The 21,574-nt window shown below is 39.5% G+C and overlaps 1 protein-coding gene and 1 pseudogene across 1 annotated transcript; both read right to left on the bottom strand.

The window, feature by feature from the left end:
• Window positions 1–5,765: 5,765 nt before the first annotated feature.
• Window positions 5,766–7,907, bottom strand: LOC148879043 (pentatricopeptide repeat-containing protein At1g08070, chloroplastic pseudogene; annotated as a pseudogene).
• Window positions 7,908–9,549: 1,642 nt separating this feature from the next.
• LOC148879042 (Bacterial sec-independent translocation protein mttA/Hcf106) lies at window positions 9,550–20,772 on the bottom strand. The gene is made up of 2 exons (XM_088960422.1): window positions 20,341–20,772; window positions 9,550–9,891 (listed from the first exon to the last, which is right to left on the bottom strand). Exons 1-2 carry the CDS (start codon window positions 20,644–20,646, stop codon window positions 9,757–9,759), a joined length of 441 nt encoding a protein of 146 aa, XP_088816548.1. The 5' UTR covers window positions 20,647–20,772; the 3' UTR covers window positions 9,550–9,756.
• Between the last annotated feature and the right edge of the window lie 802 nt (window positions 20,773–21,574).

The following is a 21,574-nucleotide window of genomic DNA, read 5'->3' as shown; positions in this document are numbered from 1 at the left end:
CCGCACTGGTGATTCTTGAAACCGGATCATTTGCAAAGATTCGTGACACGCATCATCCTCTTTGCCAATGCCATTTCCAATTTCCCACGGCAAGGTTATCCGAATCCGGATTTGCTCCTCACATCACTTGCAGGTTGCAGCCGCACGTCTCCTGTATTTTATTTTGTCATTTCCCTCAAGCATTTAGTGAGGAGCAAACGAGCCAAGAGTTGGAATCTCCTCCCAACCAAAATTATTTCAACACGATTTTAAGATAACTTATGCTCACACATTTCATCATAAGACCAACGTTCAAAGTACCGGAAACTTCAAGTATATCGGAAAGTCAATTTTAAAAAATGCATTGATATATGTTTTGGATACGTATGTGTATCGAAGAAAAATTAAAATATGCTTGAAAATATTATAAATACTTTAACAAATCATAAAAATACATCAATAACACTAAATAAAAGACCACAATGAGGTGTATATACATTAAATTAATATATTTTAATAATTTTATGAAGAAATATATTATAGTTAATTATAATTTCATTAAACATATGCTTAACTATAATTTATAAATTATAATTGATTTATGGGATAGGAAAAACTCAACTCTCTTATCCAACCATAAAACATGCATTGGCACAACTTCTAAGTGAAAATATAATAATAATTATTTATTATTTATTTCCAAAAATTATAAAAAATAAATAAACATTATATAATATATTCAAAAAATAATTATTAAAGAAGAAATTTCAATTGCTTTGTGGATATGATAGATCATCCATAGAATTATAATATATTCAATCATTGTGATCAAATAATAAAATATAATTATTTATTTATTTATTTGTTAATTTTAGAAATATAAAAAATAATTATTAAATAAGAAATTTCAATTGGTCTGTGGATATGATAGATCATCAACAGAATTATAATATATTCAATTTTTGTGATCACATGATAAAATATAGTTAATTATTTTTTTTAATTCAAAAAATATAAAAAATTAAAAAAAAAACTAAAGAAGAAATTTCAATTGCTCTATGGATATGATAAGATAAATCCATATATCTAAAACATATTTAGTCTTTATAGGCAGAGAAAATTTATATTTTCAATTTTTTTATTAATTTATATTTTCCCCAAATATCTTTATGAAATTTCCATAAATTTATTAATAATACAAAAAAAAATATGATTTTGAATGTAAGAAATGTAGATCAACATAAATTTAAACATTCAAGAAAAAAATCACAAGATATTATAAAAATTAGAAAAACCTACCTATTTTTGCCATATTTTTTCAAATTTGAAAAGAAATAAAAAGAAATAACGATTCACACTTGTTTCTTGCAAATCTAGCACTCTAGAAATGAAGTTTGGAGTTTTAGAATCATTTGGAGGTGAAAGAAGCTTGTTTTTCCCCTTTTTTTTTAGTTTTTGGCCGTATCTTTTTCGTCGATACGCTCCGATACACCCCCGATACGCCTCGATACGGGTCCAATACGCATGAAAAAAAAGACAATATGTCCAATTTCCATGCGTATCTTGTATCTATTTTTCAAAGATAGATACGACTAAGACTAAGACCCATCATGATGTGTGAACACAGAACATGTTGGAACATTTGTTTTTGTTGAGAGAATATCCTGAGCCAAAGTTCAAAATATCGCATTGTGTCAATGCATATTGTATGATATGTATTGGTATACATAAAAACTATGGCAGGGTTTTTTATGTTTAGAAATTGGAATCTCCCATATTCCTAACATGTCTATCGCAATGCACATTGTATGATATGTATTGGAATCTCCCATATATTGCAATGCACTCGTATTTTTGAGAAAAAATATATACTTTGCAATGCTAGCATCAACAGGATGAGATCAAAGAATCGTAAACCTCATAATTAGAGAGAAATTATATACTTGGCAAGACAAGAATACCCCTAAGGCTATGCTTGGTTTAAAGGAAATAGTAAGGAAAAGAAAGAAAAGGTAGGGAAACCTATACAATGTGAAGGTTTTCTTAACTTTCCTTTTCCTTTCCCTATTTTTCCTTCAAACCAAACATAGCTTTAAGTATTCATTTTCAACATTACTACTTGAGTAAAAGGAGCTAAGACATAGTGGAGAGGAAAGGAAAATAAATGGATTAAAGTAATGGCAATCTGAACATGAAAGACCAAAGTGTCATTTTAAAGTTCAGGTACTGAATTGTCACATTCCAAAATTTAGAGACCAAAGTGACACTCGGCCCAGAATAGAATACAGGATACTAATCAAGAATTTTCCCTATAGTAAAAGACAAGTGGAAAGAAATTTATTCTACATGGAACAAGAAAAGTGAAGATGCCCTTTACCCTATTTTATATGCTTTTTCTGAGTGCACCTAAAAAGTTCGGATTTGGGTGGTGACATCCACTTGAATGTACAAACAAGCTACTCCCTCAGGACCCTCACCAAACTACAGCAATAGCTGGAATCTCTTTTTTTGTTAATACTGTTGAATCATCATTCTTGTCTTATCCTAACTTATATATGGAGTTAGCACCAATTTGTTCTATTTGAAGTCGTATTTATTGTTTAATCCTGTGTTGAATGATATATCAAAACTCATATTTGTATTAACACAGATCGTTTGGTTGAAGTGTTCGAAATAGGAAACTTGCCACTAAAATCTTCTGCTACAATCTTGGAGCTCCAAAAGATTTCCCATGTCAGATCAAGATGCCAAGCTGATTAGGAAAGTGCGGAAACTTCAAATTCCCCTAGATTTTGTTGGATTTTAATCTTATTAGAGATTAAATTCAATGGGGTTTGATTGGTCAATCACATAACAAAACACACTTGCACACATGTTTTGAAAAAATAGCTTTTCTCTTACTAAAACCAATTTTAACTTATCCCACACTGGGAAATTACAAGTTTTGTTTTGAATTTTTTAATAGGAGTTGATTTATATTCTTTAGAAATAGAAAATGAGAGTATGGAGTTTTTGGTTCGATGCTGACTGTTGATGTGATCAATGGCCACGATTCAATCGGATGTGATCAAGAGGCATGATTCAAAATTAGTTATTAAATGTTAACTACCTTTTAAATAATCACAATGTTTGAAATTAGTTATCACTAGGTTTGAGACGCATCTGAAGACACAATGTTTTGAATAGTCACTAAGACCAGTCACAATGGGGTTTCTTCACCCTTTTTTTGGTTCCTTTTGAAATGTCTTGCTGCATTATCAAATCTCTTTAAATCATCCACCTCTTTAGTACTAGCATTGATCCTTTCCAATTCCAAAATCACATTTTTCTCAAAAATTTTAAATTCGATCCTTTCGGTACTTTCTTCTGCAACAGCCCCCCATCACTCCGAGATAAGAATTTGTAGAATGAGCTTCTTTATTGGATTACTGTGGCTTTCTGCTATATTTGGTGTGTAAGAACTATGAGGCTTTTCCAGAGGGTGAGAATCCGTATCTTGGGTCTTAAGCAGGATTAGATGGATCCTCTCTAACATTAAGATTACTGCCATGACCGAAAATCTAGAGTTGTCTTTCTGATGAGCAAAGAAATTATGTAATTACCCCAAAACGAGTAGCTCTCATTCTATTAGTATCCATTCTAATCGTTTTCTTGCCGCTGTGGGTCTTCTTTTATGGTAGTAGAGGGAGACATAAAAGCTGAGCTCAGGGCTATTTTGGGGGCCATCAGATTAGCTAAAGATTGGAACTGAGTGGTTATAGAATCTGATTCGGCCTTGGCTATTAATGTTCTCTCTGAGAATCTTTCTTTGGTGCCTTGGACTTGTCTACACATTTTGGACAACATCAATTTCTTATGCAGACTACTTACTGTTCGTTTTGTATGTATCAATAGAGATGCTAACAAGGCAACTCATACAATAACCAAAATATGGAACACTTAATTAAGTGGGGAGTTTGTGTGGTCCTCCCCTCCAATGTGGCTAATATCTTTTGTTTACCTTGACTGTTCTGTGTTCAATTAATGCATGTTTGTTCACCAAAAAAGAAGAAGCAAACAACTATTGCTTTGGAAGTGAGGGGGGAGTGTGGGATTTTTAGTGTTGAACATAATTTAGAGCATTCTAGTCATCTTTCTTGAGACTAAAGACATTTATATCAAAGAGACTAATAAAACTCAACTATAGGTTAATGCATGTGTGCATGCCAAATCCATCATTTCCATAACAATAACATGGCTCACATGCAACAATAGGTTTAATGCACCATTCAACCAATCTCATATTTGATCCAATGTAATTGAGATCACTCAATAGACAATATGTTTAGCAGTTGAGATGACCTACGTCAGAAAATGCAACTCCAGACATGTGAATGAGAGGGACAGTCTGAATTGTGATTACTAGAATCCAATATTAGAAAGAAATTAACTTCTTTAATGAAAAAACAACTGGTGAGATAAATTCTGCCAAAAGAACAAAGTAACAAATGCTCAAACAATTCAATTAAGTTATACGTAGGCTGTAATTCTGTCTCTAGATAAGGTATGTTGTTAACAATCCTTAAGGCTCAATTTGTGTAAATGAATGGAAATGCAAATCGATTAAGTGCAAATTCTGGTTTACTTTTGCTTCATATTTGACTGTCTTATTTGTTTGTGAGAAGTAAAATAGTAATCAAAATGATGTGGTTTTCACCTTGTAGGGGTGGATTCGAGCCAAGCCGAATACTTGGCTATTCGAGCTCGGTTCGCTAAAATTGTGTTAGGTTCAAGCTCAATTCAAGGTAGAGATTTGAGCTCGAGCTCGGCTCGATTCAAAGCTCGCAAGTTCGAGCTCGATTGCAAGTCAAGTTTTTTTCTAAAAAATAAAAATTATAAATATAAAAATATTTTTTATTTTATATATTAAAAATTAAGAATTATAAAAATTATTTATTATTATACATATAAAAATATAAATATAAAAATGTTTTTATTTCATAAAAATAATAATTATAAAAATTATTTACTATTACACAAAAATAAAAAATATTATATATAATAAAAAATATTTATTATATATATTTATATGTAATAAATATATATATATTTTTTTATATTTTTATATTTTTATATTTATACATATAAAAAATTAAAATATATTTATATGTAATACAAAATATTTATTTATTATACTAGGCTCGATTAGGTTTGCGAGCCTCATAAGCCGAGCTTTATTGGGCTCGAGCTCGGCTCGATTAGAAAATAAGCCAATATATCAGGCTCGAGCTCAACTCGAATAGCTCATGAAAAGCTCAGCTCGTAGCCACCCCTACCACCTTGTATGAAAGAGAATGGAGGTAGGAGGGTAACAATCCTTAATTTGTGTAAATGCATGGGAATGCAAATAGGTTGAGTGCAAATTCTGGTTTACTTTTGCTTCACATTAGACTTTGTCTTATTTGTTTGTGAGAAGTAAAAATAGTAAGCAAAAATGATGTGGTTTCCACCTTGTATGAAAGAGAATGGAGGTAGGAGGGTTATTTGCTTGAGAGTGAGGTAAAAAAGCAAGATGATGTAGTCTCTACTTCATATGAGAGAATTGATGTGGGAAGAAGGTGGTGCAGATTTTTCAACTTTTGGGGTGCAAAATTTGCACTGACAATGAGTGCAGATGAGAAAAGCACAAATTCTGTATCAGGTTGGAGTGCAAATAGTTACAAACAAACAGATGCAAAACTGAACTGGGTACAAAATTTGTACCTGGTTCAGATTTGCACTGCAAACAAATGGAGCCTAAATTACATTTACCAAAAATCACCACATGAACATTGTCCCTGTCTGAAGTGATGGAAACGACTCCGATCCCTAACTACAATTTCTCTGTTCCAAATTTTTGCAATCAACTTGATTGCAGAGTGGCAATCCCTGCAAACCCGCAAGTTTTTGAGAATATGAATTGGAATATTTTTTCCTAATTTGAGGATGCCAAAAGCAATAGCCATCTTCTCACTGTGATTGAACAGTATATTTTCTTTCTCCTCCTCATCAATATCCAATGAAACCTGAGAAATTCTAGGCACATGACCTGCCAACTTCAACCTAGTTGCCATGGCACTCATCATGGTTTGTATCTCATCAAACTGAAGATGTGATCTATCACCAGCAATAAATTCATGAACAATCCCCTCAATTACAATAGTACTACAACCAGCCAATTTTCTGATACCGCAACCCTCCATCATGCCCCGCAACTCAACAGCACTGGACCACCTTCCAGTGCTATTATATATGTTGTATAATAATATGTAAATAGCATCCTTCTGAGGCTCCAACACAAGAAGATTTTTTGCTGCCTTCTCTGCCAATTCTACATCATTATAAACTCTACAAGAACCTAATAGAGACCCCCAGATAACAGCATTTGGTTCCACAGGCATGCTTTGGATTAGTCGCTCAGCATCCTTTAGATATCCAGAACGACCAAGAAGATCAACCATACAACCATAATGCTCAATTTGAGGTTCTATATTGAATATAGACACCATCTCATTGAAATGGAAATAACCCTCTTCAACAAGGCCTGAGTGACTACATGCACTCAAGACAGCAACATATGTGACTCTGTTTGGCCTAATCCCTTCTTCTCTCATTAACAAGAAGTGACCAAGAGCAGATTTCCCATCTCCGTGCAATGCAAGACCTGAAATCATAACTGTCCAAGCTAAGACATCTTTGTTGGGCATTATGTTGAAGACCTGCTTTGCTTCACCTATCAACCCACATTTTGCATACATGTCTACAAGTGCTGTCCCCACAAAAACATCTGGCTCTGCTGAACTTTGCTCGATATAAGCTTGCAACATCTTGCCTTGATATAGTGCACCTAAATTTGCACAAGCTGAGAGTAAACTCACAATCATGAAGTTGTCAGGCTTTAAACCCGAATGCCACAGCTCTGAAAACAGTAAGAAGGCGTCCTTGAAGCTACTATTCTGGATATACCCAGTTATCATTGAATTAAATGTTACAAGATCCCGATCACCCATCTGATCAAAAAGGGAACAAGCAACTTCCAACTTTCCCAATTTGCAGTACCCATCGATGATGGCATTCCAGGCTACAAGAATCTTACTGTCCATGCTATCAAAAACTTGACGGGCAGCATCCATATCTCCACATTTGGCATACATGTCGATTAAAGCAACTGCTAAATGCCTAGTCATGCCAATCCGTTCTTTGGAGACAAAATGGTGAATCCATTTGCCTAAATCCAATTCCCGTAGATGGGAACAAGCGGAGAGCACTGAAACCATGGCAACAACATCTGGCTTAATGTTAGATGATACCATCTTCTTGAAAAAGCCAACAGCTTCTTCAAATTGATGAATCTGAACGTAACTGGCAATCATGCTAGTCCAGGAAACAACATTTCTTTCAGGCATTTGATCAAACAAACTCCGAGCCTCATCCATGCACCCAATTTTTGCATAACAACCAACCATCATCGTCCATGAAACCACATTTTTCTGGTCCATTCCGTCAAATATTCTTCGGGCTACTTCGATATGCCCGAGCTCGGAGTACATGTGGATTAAAGAGTTCCTAGCAAAGATATCGGAACCGTCAAATAACTTGAGAAAGTTTCCATGGACTGTCTGACCTTCCCGGATCGAAGAGCACTGACTACAAGCCTTAAACAAGAACTGAAAGGTATAAACGTCGGGAGTAACACCTTCGCGACACATTTCACGGTAAAGGGCAACTGATTCTTGGGGAACCTGGTTCCTTGAGAAGGCCCTGATGATGGTATTCCACTGGAAGTTGGAAGGTCTAGGAATTCGACGAAATACAGCAAGAGCATAGGAGAGGTCGCCTATATCTGGATCTGCGAGGGATTTCAAGAGGTTGGTAGTAATAGAGGGGTGGACCGCACCGGATATAATCATCTGTGCATGGATTTGGGTGCACTGCTTTAGGGATAGGGAGGTTGGCCATGGAAGAAACCTGGATTTGGACACGGAGAGCATTCAACGGAGAAGAGAATGTCAATTCCAAGAACTGACAGTTAAAGTTAGTTTGCTGTTTTGTCAAAATGTCTATTGCTGGTGGTGGGACTCAAGAAGAGAGGGAGGGAATGCCAATTCCAAGGTCCGATTTTGATCATCCAAGGAAAGATTCTTTTCCGACAGCCACCTTCTTTGTGATTTATTTTGGGTCCGTCACTCCGTTGGTTCACAAGCGGAATTGAATTGAAACCCGTTGGAATGGGAATCGGAATGATCTATTCTCAGTCTTTGGTTCAGAATCAGAATTGAAATCAGCTGAAATGAAAGTTCATTCTCTCCCCTTAAACCCTCAAATGGGAAATGCCACTCCACTATAAATGGAAATGGAATTTCCATTCTATCCAACCAAAACTGATTCCAAACCTCTATTCCTACAAACCAAATGGGCCTTAGTGATTTACCACGGGATGCTAGGATATAGCCAGGGTCCGTTGGTTCACAAGCAGAATTGAATTAAAATACATTGGAATGAGAATCGGAATGATCTATTCTGTCTTTGATTCAGTATGAGAATTAAAATCAGCTGGAATGAAGTTTCATTCCCTCCCCTCAAATCCATGTGGAAATTCCCATTCCACCCAATCAAAACTGATTCCAAACCTCTATTCCTACAAACCAAACGTGCCTTAGTGATTTACCACCCGGAGATAACTGAATAATTGCTGTGGACCTATAGGCTAAAAAACGGGTAAAATGGTTCGGGCCCATTTGTCACAAATCATCTGATCATGTGGATCTTTCTCCCAAACGGGACCCACCCCACCTCATTGTATGAGTGGAGTTGTTGTTGTTTGACTATTTAGGAGTACAAATACAAATATGTAGAATACAAATCCTTATATTTTATATTATTTTATACATTTATATTCAAGGTTTAAAGTATCATACGTATTGACCTGTATCGGCTGATATGTGTCACATCGAAACCTTCCCGATACACCCCTATAGGGGGTGTTTTGGGTCAGCAAGTAGTTCAGGGGATAGACCGGCCTTGAACCAGCCCCTCTGAACAAGATTCAAAAAACAAAAAACAGAGTACCAATATATCGGCCTACCGGCGTATCGCCCTGTATTGATACTTTGAACCTTATTTATACTGTACATATTTGCATTTGTACTCTTTCCAAACTGAGTCTTACCAGAATTCTTCTTTGAAAATAACAAGCAATGAAATTTTGCCTATTGTTGTAATTAAAACCATATTTTTTTAGGGTACATGCAACTGCACCTTGAATCCTGCTTTCAAATTTTCAATCTGGGCTATATAAAGCCATACACCATTCAGAGGATAAGTAGGTGTAATAGAGTTTGGAGGTTAGCAAATTAAACCGCCTCCCTGAGCTGGTAGATCTGCTAAGCCATAGGTCACATGCACCTCCTGATTAATGGCTCGCTGATCACAACAGCTAAATCGGCTAGCAACCTCTGCCATGAGTATTGGAAATTCAAATCAACTCAGTACCCTGAGCAGCAAAACTCCAACCTGTTGGATGCTTTTATGGAATTTCCAGTACTCTCAGAATGAGCCTTGAAACCCAATGGAAGATTCAATAAAATAATAGTATTTGAACACGAAGCTTGTAAACTAATAGCTGAAAGATAGGTTGAAAGCAATCAACTCCAATAAGCTAAATATTGCTAATTCATTAAAACAAAAAAAGATTGCTTGGTACAAAACTAACACACAAATATGTGGAAAATGACTGAAGGAGGGCAGACTCGGTCGATATCAAAAATTCTCATTTGTGCTTGAGACCTTGGTATCTTCTTTCTTCTCTTCACTGACTGTTGTAGGTTTCTCTGAGGTAGCTTCTATTGCAGATTCTGGGTCTTTTTTTAATTCTGATTCAAACTCCTTTGCCGCCTGTACAATTAAAAAAAAAATTGCATCACAACCATGCCAAGCATTTATCTCTAACCCGAACTTGTTATCAACACCGTAAGTAAAGTTTTGAAATTTAATTATTAAAACAAGAGGCATTCTGATTCATGACTGGACTCAAGTAGCTTGATAATCTAGAACTAAGCTTCCAGTAACAGTGTCCACTGTAAACAAAACCCTAAAGCTTTTCTTTTTCCATACAGGATGTCTGCTTTATCAAATGAATTTCCCTTTCATTATCTCCAAATTCCACCCACAAAACTGACCTGCTAAGGTTGTTTCATGATTCCGCGTTGGGAGGACATTCAGGGGTGCTACGGACACTAAAAGGACTCAACAGTCACTACCATTGGGTAGGAATGCGCAAGGATGTGTGGAACTATGTATCTGAATGCCAAACTTGCCAACAGCAGAAATACTCCTCACAGTCACCCGCAGGCCTTCTACAACCCCTCAAGATTCCAGAGCAAGTGTGGGAAGACCTCTCCATGGATTTCATCACGGGACTTCCTCGTTCTGCAAGGAAAGAGGTCATCATGGCAGTGGTTGACCGTCTCACCAAGTATAGCCATTTCTCTGCTTTGCCTCACCCTTACACTGCAGCAATGGTGGCCGACATCTTCATACGGGACGTGGCAAAACTGCATGGAACACCAAGATCCATTATCTCAGACCGTGACCCTGCCTTCCTAAGTTCATTCTGGAAGGAGTACTTCCGATTGCAAGGAACCCAACTGCACCCATCCACCAGCTATCACCCGCAAACTGATGGACAGACTGAAGTCATTAATCGATGCTTAGAAGCCTACCTTAGATGCTTCATAGGGGAGAAGCCTAGACAATGGGCCCACTGGCTTTCGTGGGCAGAATACTGGTACAACTCAACTTATCAGTCAGCTGCAAGAATGACACCCTTCAAGGCCCTATACGACAGAGAACCCCCTCCCATATTACCCCATGAATATGGGTCATCCAAGGTGGCAGAAGTAGAGACTCGCCCACTGGAAAGAGACGAGATCCTTAAACTGCTCAAGGCCAATTTGACAAAGGCCCAGCAACGAATGAAGATCAGCTATGACTCTCACCATCTCCCATTAGAGTTTCAGGTGGGTGATTTTGTCTACCTTAAGCTCCAACCTTACCGCCAGGTCTCAGTGGTAAGACGGGCTTGTTACAAGCTAGCTCTCAGGTATTATGGGCCTCATAAGGTGCTGGCAAGAGTGGGCCTTGTTGCTTATAGATTGGACCTCCCTGCTACCTCGAAGCTTCATCCGGTGTTTCACATCTCCCTTCTCAAGAAAGCTGTGGGAAATCATATTCCTATCTCATCTAGCTTACCCCAATTCACTGAAGAAGGGGACATTTACACAGAGCCCATCAAAATTGTGGATTTCCGATGGGTCCAACAAGGTGGGCGGGTTGTACCAGAAGCCAAGGTAGAATGGTCCGGGCTCCCCCCAGAAGACGCCACTTGGGAACCTTATCTAAGGCTGAATGAGAGGTTCCCGAACCTAGACCTTGAGGGCAAGGTCAATGCTAAGGAGGGAGGAATTGTTGGGACCCAAATACCTTCCCCGAAACCAACAAAGGGAGTGGAGCAGGCCACTACCCATCAACAGTTCTCAAGGAGGCAGAAAGGACAGGCGACAGAGCCCCAGAATTAGTTACACACAGAGTTGGTTATTCTACCGCCAGAAGATATTCCCTCCATGATATTTTCCAGAGTTAGTTATCCTGCAAATAAGAGGATATTCCCTCTATGATTACACCTGTAGGCCAAGTATATAAGGCCATACTCTTATAATGAAAGGTGTGAATGAATATCCCCTGTTTTGCAGGATAACTAACTCTGGAAAATATCATGGAGGGAATATCTTCTGGCGGCAGAATAATCAACTCTGTGTGTAACTAATTCTGGGGTTCTGTCGCCTGTCCTTTCTGCCTCCTTGAGAACTGTTGATGGGTAGTGGCCTGCTCCACTCCCTTTGTTGGTTTCGGGGAAGGTATTTGGGTCCCAACAATTCCTCCCTCCTTAGCATTGACCTTGCCCTCAAGGTCTAGGTTCGGGAACCTCTCATTCAGCCTTAGATAAGGTTCCCAAGTGGCGTCTTCTGGGGGGAGCCCGGACCATTCTACCTTGGCTTCTGGTACAACCCGCCCACCTTGTTGGACCCATCGGAAATCCACAATTTTGATGGGCTCTGTGTAAATGTCCCCTTCTTCAGTGAATTGGGGTAAGCTAGATGAGATAGGAATATGATTTCCCACAGCTTTCTTGAGAAGGGAGATGTGAAACACCGGATGAAGCTTCGAGGTAGCAGGGAGGTCCAATCTATAAGCAACAAGGCCCACTCTTGCCAGCACCTTATGAGGCCCATAATACCTGAGAGCTAGCTTGTAACAAGCCCGTCTTACCACTGAGACCTGGCGGTAAGGTTGGAGCTTAAGGTAGACAAAATCACCCACCTGAAACTCTAATGGGCGATGGTGAGAGTCATAGCTGATCTTCATTCGTTGCTGGGCCTTTGTCAAATTGGCCTTGAGCAGTTTAAGGATCTCGTCTCTTTCCAGTGGGCGAGTCTCTACTTCTGCCACCTTGGATGACCCATATTCATGGGGTAATATGGGAGGGGGTTCTCTGTCGTATAGGGCCTTGAAGGGTGTCATTCCTGCAGCTGACTGATAAGTTGAGTTGTACCAGTATTCTGCCCACGAAAGCCAGTGGGCCCATTGTCTAGGCTTCTCCCCTATGAAGCATCTAAGGTAGGCTTCTAAGCATCGATTAATGACTTCAGTCTGTCCATCAGTTTGCGGGTGATAGCTGGTGGATGGGTGCAGTTGGGTTCCTTGCAATCGGAAGTACTCCTTCCAGAATGAACTTAGGAAGGCAGGGTCACGGTCTGAGATAATGGATCTTGGTGTTCCATGCAGTTTTGCCACGTCCCGTATGAAGATGTCGGCCACCATTGCTGCAGTGTAAGGGTGAGGCAAAGCAGAGAAATGGCTATACTTGGTGAGACGGTCAACCACTACCATGATGACCTCTTTCCTTGCGGAACGAGGAAGTCCCGTGATGAAATCCATGGAGAGGTCTTCCCACACTTGCTCTGGAATCTTGAGGGGTTGTAGAAGGCCTGCGGGTGACTATGAGGAGTATTTCTGCTGTTGGCAAGTTTGGCATTCAGATACATAGTTCCACACATCCTTGCGCATTCCTACCCAATGGTAGTGACTGTTGAGTCCTTTTAGTGTCCGTAGCACCCCTCAATGCCCTCCCAACGCGGAATCATGAAACACCTTAGCATGTCAGTTTTGTGGGTGGAATTTGGAGCAACCACAAACCTACCCTTGAAGAAAATATCAGGTCCCACAATTTGGTAACCCGAAACCTGAGAATGGGTCACGTTTCCACTTTTCCCTGATGTCTTGCAGCTGCAGATCAGATCTGGCTTCTTGCCGTATAGCTTCAAACAAGGGAAAACTGGGCTGGGAGCAGGTTAGTTGGGCCAACTCTTCTACCTGTGATAAGGTATCAGCTACTTTGTTGGCAGGCCCAGGTTTATACTCGATGTGGTAGTCGAATCCCATTAGTTTACTAAGCCATTTTTGCTGCTCCAGGGTGTGCACCTTTTGTTCTGCTATGTACTTCAAACTTCATTGGTCTGTCCTTATGATAAATTGGCGTCCCAATAGGTATGTACGCCATTTCTGTACTGCCATTACCACGGCCATCAATTCCTTGACATAGGTGGACTGATTTTGGTGAGCTGCTGAGAGAGCCTTGCTGAAATAAGCAATGGGTTGCCCCTTCTGCATCAAGACGACCCCCACTCCGACACCCGATGCGTCACAATCTATCTCAAAGGGCTGAGAGAAATCCGGAAGAGTGAGGACTGGAGGGCTAGAAACTGTTGTCTTCAAGTCTTCAAAGGCCCATTGGGCATCATCAGCCTACCCAAAAGAATCCTTCTTTAACAGGCGCGTTAGAGGGGCAGCTATAAGCCCATACCCCTTAATGAAGCACCTATAATAACCATAACCGGTGAGCCCAAGAAAGCCCCTGAGAGCCTTTACAGTAGTGGGCTTGGGCCATTTTCGGATGGCATCTATCTTTTCTAGGTCTGCCGTGACCCGCCCTGCAGCAACCACATGGCCTAAGTATCGAATCTGTCTTTGTCCAAAGGAACACTTTATCAATTTGGCATGCAACCAGTGCTCTCTCAGAATTGTGAGGGTAAGTTTAAGATGTTTCATATGGGTGCCCCAATCCTTGCTGTAAACCAAAATATCATCGAAAAATACCATAATAAATTGCCTTAGGAACGGCCTAGAGATGTCTTTCATGAAGGCCTGAAAGGTGGAGGGGGCATTGATAAGACCAAACGGCATAATTTGAAACTCAAAATGGCCATCGTGGGTCCTAAAGGCTATCTTGTGGATATCAGCCTGGTGAACCCGGATCTGATGATACCCGGACCACAGGTCTAGTTTGGAGAACACTTGTGCTTCCCCTAACTCGTCCAGCAGTTCCTCAATGAGGGGTATCGGGAACTTGTCCTTCACTGTAACCTGATTCAGGGCCCAGTAATCTACGCAAAAACGCCAACTACCATCCTTCTTCTTCACTAGCACGGGGGATGAAAATGGGCTGGTGTTGGTCTGTATATGCCCCTTGTCCAGTAGCTCTTTTACCGCCTTCTCAATTTCTAGCTTTTGGAAATAAGGGTATCTATATGGCCTCACATTGGCTGGTTTGGAATCTAGTAAGAGGAGTATCTGATGGTCATGGGCCCGAGGTGGAGGTAACTGGCTCGGTTCCTTGAATATGTCACCAAACTGATCGAGTATCGATCTTAGGGCCTTGTGTTGGGCTTCCGTGGGTTGGTCACAGTCCTATTTGTTTAAAATTGGAACTGTGGGCCGAATTCCTAAGTGCATAAACAAGGGTTGTCCAGCATCCTTGGAGGCTCGTATTATAGAGGCTAAAGTATCACCTCGAAGACTAGGGGGCCGCACCCCTTGTAAATGGCAGGTCTGTCCATCTTGGCAAAAATCAATTGTCATTTTGGCCCAATCACACAGTGTCGGACCTAGGCCACATAACCAATGGATTCCCAAAATAATATCAGCCCCCGAGAATTCCAATGGGTGGAGATCTACCACGAAATTATGGCCCTGTATGAGGATCTTTTCCTTCTTACATACACCATCACATAACATCTGATTCCCATTAGCCACATGGATCGAAAAGAGAGGAGTGGGGTGTATAGTCATACCTAGTTGCTTTGCCAAAGGGCAAGTGATGAAGTTCAAAGTAGAGCCACTATCAATCAAAACCATCACAGATCGGCCAATCAATCTTCCTTCTACTCGCATGGACTAAAGAGGGTTGAGGCCCATGAGAGCGTGTAGGGAGATCTCGGCTCCGATAGGTTCTGGTTCGCCTGATATCAGCTCACAGTCTTCGATGTGCTCTGATTCTGTACTCTTCGGTTCTTCCTCTGTTTGAAGGAGAAACACTCGCTGGACCCGGCACTTATGGCCTAGCCCAAACTTGTCATCACAGTTGTAACAGAGGCCCTTCTCGCGTCGGGCCTGCATCTCAGCCCACGAGAGGCGCTTGAAAGGCACAGTGGGCCTGGGAAAAATGGGCTTCTGAGAATCCTCAACTTGTTTCAAGGGTTGTTGTTCGGCCCACTGGGGAGCCCTCACATTCGGGTAGGATGGCTTGTTGGTCCTGCGCATGCTATCAATCTTCTCTTCTTGCAGACAAGCCATACCCACCACCGCCATGACTGTCGCTGGTCGAAGAGCTCTCACTTCCAGGCAGATGTCTTCTCTGAGACCTCCCACAAAACACCCTACCAAGGCCTTCTCCAGCCATCCATGTACCCTAGTCGCCATTCTTTCGAACTCGAGCTAGTAGTCTGCTACTGTCCCGGTCTGTTTTAGTCGAGTGAGGAGTTCGTCGTAATCCACGAACGTCGTCGACCCAAAACGGATGCACAAAGCTTCCGTGAACTTCGCCCAAGTTGCCTGAGGATGGGCTTGTCAATACCACTGGAGCCAGAGAATAGCGTCTCCTTCTAGGTGAATGGAGGCGATGGCAACGCGCTGGTGTGCAGGGGTTTCATGATACTTGAAGAATCTCTCTGCTCTAAAGATCCAAGGAATGGGATCTCCACCGAAATAGTTGGGAAATTTGATTTTAGTAACCTTTCCGATAGGGTAACCCCCAGTTCCCTGGCTACCGGAAACAGAGGCGTCGGCCCCTATTGGATGACTGGTCTTGTCGGATTGTTGTTGGGAGGCGAGGTTAGAGATGACCACCTTGAGATCCCTGAGTTCGTTCAGTACCTGGTGGAACCCAATCTCAAGTTGGTCGACTCTATCTTCCATGGTAGAGGATCTTGTCTGCGGCGTAGCTGGTCTGCAACCTTGCTCTGATACCAACTTGGTGAGATACCGCTCACATCGGAAGCCCCTTCGAGGGTGGCTTAACCTCCTGAAACAGAAATGGAGAGGAAGAAGAGAAGGGAACGTAGGAAAAAAGGGACTCAGTGAGAGAAAAACATGGGATATTCATTCACACCTTTCATTATAAGAGTATGGCCTTATATACCTGGCCTACAGGTGTAATCATAGAGGGAATATCCTCTGATTTGCAGGATAACTAACTCTGGAAAATATCATGGAGGGAATATCTTTTGGTGGCAGAATAACCAACTCTGTGTGTAACTAATTTTGGGGCTTTGTCGCCTACCCTTTCTGCCTCCTTGAGAATTGTTGATGGGTAGTGGCCTGCTCCACTCCCTTTGTTGGGTTCGGGGAAGGTATTTGGGTCCCAACATAAACAGCCAGTAGCAAGGGGAAGTATTTCAATATCATGGTCACTACAAACTGATTGTTTCTTTATCTCTAACAAACTAATGAATTAGGATCTCAATAAAAAGAAGAGACATGAGCACCAGTCAGCATAGTTAGGGTGAACATTCCTAAGCATGTACCTATGTTAGAAAAGGAAATTCTGCATGTTAGGATTTACAAAAGCATACTGATACCAAATTGAAATGGAACATTAGTGTTCAGACTGGGTTTCCCCTTGGCAAGTGCCCAATCAAACAATAAAACAAGTAAGGTTTTAAGGTTTTGGTGAAATATATAATTTTAAATTTCTCAAAAGCAATAAAAATAAGTGAATATATTATGAAAATGGGGAGATCGCGAGCAACAAACTGACACAACTTTCACTTCAAACCACATGTTGCATTGTATCAACTATATGAAGCTTTTTACATTTCTTTTTTCTTATTGAGTTTCACTATTAAAGGAGCACTATTCAACTCATGCCCATCATTTAATTGTTAACCAACACCTAAGAATGTCCAAAAGGGCATTCTTGCAATTTAAAGAAAGCATGAAACATGTAGAAATACAAATACCCACAAAAAATGAATCAATTATATAATGTCAGTCATTCTGATACAGCTAGAGCTACTTTTGTAGCCACTATAATATGTATGAATATGCATGTCCATGTAACTGTAAGAAGAGAAATTCTGTGTGTGAATGTCATGTTATTAAAGAAGCAAAACTTATATTCTGTCATCGTCATCGTCATCTAAGCCTTGTCCCAACTATATGGTGTCGGCTACAAAACTTGTAACAACCTTGAATGTATATGCAAAATTGCAGACTAGCAAACTCATTGTAGGACTAAAACATGGACACACATTTCAAAGATAAATGCATTCTATATGCAACTAAATTACAAAGGGAACCACCATCATGCTACAGCATTCTGACAATTACAAGTAACAAAAAATTCTAATATGTTAACTAACATTTCATAAAGCAACTAAATACCTAAACTTTCTTTTAGTGATGCAATAACTGGATACAATATGGGAAGGAATAGTACAGATGTATCATATCAGACAAGCAGTTAATTGCTTGAAATTAAATAACAACCATGAATGAAAAACAGAGAAAGATCACTATGAATATGAAAGAAACAAAGCATCACTAACAATAATGGAAATGGAAAAAGGGAAAAAACAAACAAAAATAAATAAATATTTTGGCAGCCAGTTATGACTAAAGATAAAAAGAACCCCATCCTCCCCCGATCTCTGTCAAGAACCTTTCGCTGGTGAGCAGATTATCACCCAATTGCATGATAGGGGACTGCAGTACCATTCTCACTGACTTCTCCCATAGAGCAGGTTGACTAGTGCATTTTATTGCTGTCCTTTAGTTAATGAGTTTAAAGACCATCTTTTTTTTTCTGTAAATCTCAATGCTTAATCTTCAAAGAAAAATTGCAAATTTCATTTATCAATGATGCATAGCTGTTGACATTAAGGTAATCTGATCATCTCTAAGGACTGGGGAAATAGATTAAAAAAATTATTGAATCATATCCAATGACTTACCATTGTTTTTTTCTCTTATGATATACGAAGAAATGCCAGTGCTTAACCTATTTATTTATATTCATGCATAAGAATCTAAACTATTACCAGAAACATCAGAGAGCTATTTGGTTTCTCTGAGACAGAGGTATATATTTTTGCAAGAGGAACCAAAATCCGAACAATAATGAAAATATTAGATGATAAAGATAGTTTAATAAGCACAAAGTTCCCTAAAATTATCATATTATGCTTTCACTCGCCTATCTTCTGATGTAGAAAAAAAGTTTTTGTTGAACTTAACAACCCTGCATCATTCTAGAGGAATATGCCAGGCATGAAAAAACCACTAGCTACCTAAATTTTGGTTGATACCAAAGGAAAGTGGTTGTTTGGATTTTTTTTTTTTTTTTGTGATTTAGAAATTTCTTTGCATCAACGATGCATAAAATCAGCAAAATACATAGGCCCTTTTAAGAGATATAACTTATTTGCAAAAGTGCATTCAATGAGTGCTTGATTTGTAGGCAGCTAAAAGATATTTTCAATTTACAGAGTTTGATTAAAAATTTAACTGTTGAATAAGTCTGCCTTCTCCAATATAAGTGTCAACGTAACCTCTGGAGTATCCAACACCATATTCATTTCTAATTAAATTTATTGGCATTCCTATGGTTATCTGTGTTTGCTGGAGAACCGCAGCCGAAGAAGAAGAAGAAGAAGAAGAAGAAGAAGAAGAAGAAGAAGAAGAAAAAAGGAGATCTGAGAATGGTGGCTTAGTCACTTCAGCTGGCCCTTATAAAAAAAATGTAATACCATGCCAATTATTTCTAAGTAGGTATTTGGGATCGATGCCGTTTCCACAGAAAATGGCACCACAACAGGAAAGAGGTGGTCTGAGAAAATGCCCTTTTTGGTGTTTTCTCGTTTTTCTACTGTTGCTAGCAATGGTGTGCTGATGTGGCATTGAAAAACACCTATGTGGCAGCAACAGCAATGGTACCAAATAGAAAACCTAAGAAAGCAGCATGCTTATGCAGCACACTTCTCAGGAAACAGCACCGACCCCAACCTCCAAAAGTCTACAACCATGGGAAGGTACTCTTAGGCAGTGTTTGGTTTGAAGGAAAAAGTAGGGAAAGGAAGGGAAGCCTTTACAAACCTTGTATAGGTTTCCCTACTTTTCCCTTCCTTTCCTTAAGTTTTCCTTCAAACCAAACATAGCCTTAGGGTCGGTCACCTTCCACGACAAAAGCTGCATGAAATCTAGCAATTTCTAGTTACTGAAGAAGGACCCTGTAGGAGCTTATCCATCTATCTACTTAATGACAACAACAAACCCTTGCAGTAGCTAGTCCGACCATGATAAAAGCCCTTTTCACTGAGCTTTCCTTTATTATCCCCTAACTCGCTCCTTCCATTCCAACAAATTGCATTAGTAAAAGAGTATCCCTTGAGAATTTGAAAGGGAGCAAGATGCTCCAAATATATAAAAGAAAATCGTTTGGTTAGGTTAAAGAAGAGGAGTTAAGAATAAACAACAAGACTTCAGCCGTCTAAACTGGACATAACATCATTTTGCTATCATGAATAATTCCTAAATTCGAAAGCCCAAGTTCACAACTAAAATCATCAAACAGTCACTGCAAGTAGCTCCACTCGTTGATCTCCAAACATAGCTAGGTAGCGTGCTTTATAAAGCACAAACTTCGACCCAACGTCAAGGGATTAACAGTCACTAATCAATCTTCCAACTCTATTCAGCTACTCGTACTGCCCTGAGACCTCGACCTTGTTCCTGTCTTGGAATTTTTTTTTTAAATAGATACATCTAATCTAACATATGATGAGAAAAACGGGTATGTGACAACAAAATCTCACAGAAGATACATGATTTCAAAACCCAACCTGGTTTCTAATGTTCATAAGTTAACCAAAGACGAACATTCGAAAGAACTGCAGAATACAAGTGACCGGATCGAGGAAAATGGATTAAAAACGCGAAGGAGAAGCTTACCTGCTGAAAGCTCTTGAGAGTTTTCCCGAAACTCCGCCCAATCTCTGGCAACTTCTTCGGCCCGAAAACAAGTGCTGCCACACCAGCGATTACCACGAGCTCGGGTACACCGAGACCGAACAAGCATCGAGGATTGACACCACTCTGAGTTTTGCTTCTATCCAAGACCAAGCAATCAGTCTTCTTCCTCATGTGGAGATCACTTGCGCCATTGCTGAAGAACACAGACTTGCAGGAAGCGAAGGTGGATACGGAAGGTGAAATTCTGGGAACTGAGGGTAGAGAGAGGGTCGTCGAGATCTCCATATCTTTTTCTGCTGCTTGTCGTTCTCAATTTCTCATTTTGCTGCGGTTTTCATCTCCACAATAAATAGATGGCATGAGAAACTCTAATCCTTAGCGATCCTTGGCTGCCTCTGACTAAAATACGCCGTAGAGTTATAAAAGCCATTTGAGTTAAGGAAGTCATTTCCAAAAGGCCGAAATCGAAAGATCAGCCGCCACCCGCCAAGAGGTTTGCCGTTAATCCTAGAATACCTTCACATCCACAGTGCGCCGCAATCTTTGAATCCTTTCGAGTTTGGACCGTTCGATCTATATTTCAGAAGTGAATTTTTGGTCAGAAATTTCCACGTCGGAAGGTTGTTAATGTCATCATGCCTTTCCTTGCTTTACACCCTTTCTTTAATTTTATTTTTTTTTTGAATTTTTTATTTTACAATTTTACATAATTATTCATTAAATCAATAATAAAACAATATAGGCTAAATTATTTCTAACAACCAATCATATATATACACAAGCCCCCACCATTGGGACACGTGAATTTTTCAAATTTAGACACATAGCAATTTTTTAGAAGTTGTGTTAAAGCCCATTAACAACTTTAAGACAAGTGACCTTCTCATTTTTTAGAAAGCTAGACACGTCGCAATTTTTTAGAAATTCTTGTTAAAACCCACTATAACTCTCCAGCATTCAGACACATAGTCTTTTCATTTTTCTGGAAAACTAGACATGCAACATTTTCTGAGAAGTTGATGCTAAACCTACAACCTAATACCAACATTTTCAATCAATTCCCAAAAAAAATTGCAGAAAATACAAAAATGGTTATCCACAACCACTTTTGCCTATATTCTATCAATCTCACTTAATCATTAACCCTCTACATACCATAACAAAAGAAAATTATCCATATTCTAATAATTATTGAAAAGTTATTTTTTTAAAT

This window comes from Nelumbo lutea, chromosome 1 (genome assembly GCF_056320005.1).
Source record: "Nelumbo lutea isolate HS-2025 chromosome 1, American lotus-T2T, whole genome shotgun sequence".
Lineage (NCBI taxonomy): Eukaryota > Viridiplantae > Streptophyta > Magnoliopsida > Proteales > Nelumbonaceae > Nelumbo > Nelumbo lutea.
Note: the sequence above shows the minus strand (reverse complement) of the source record. Positions and strands in the feature narration are given on the sequence as shown.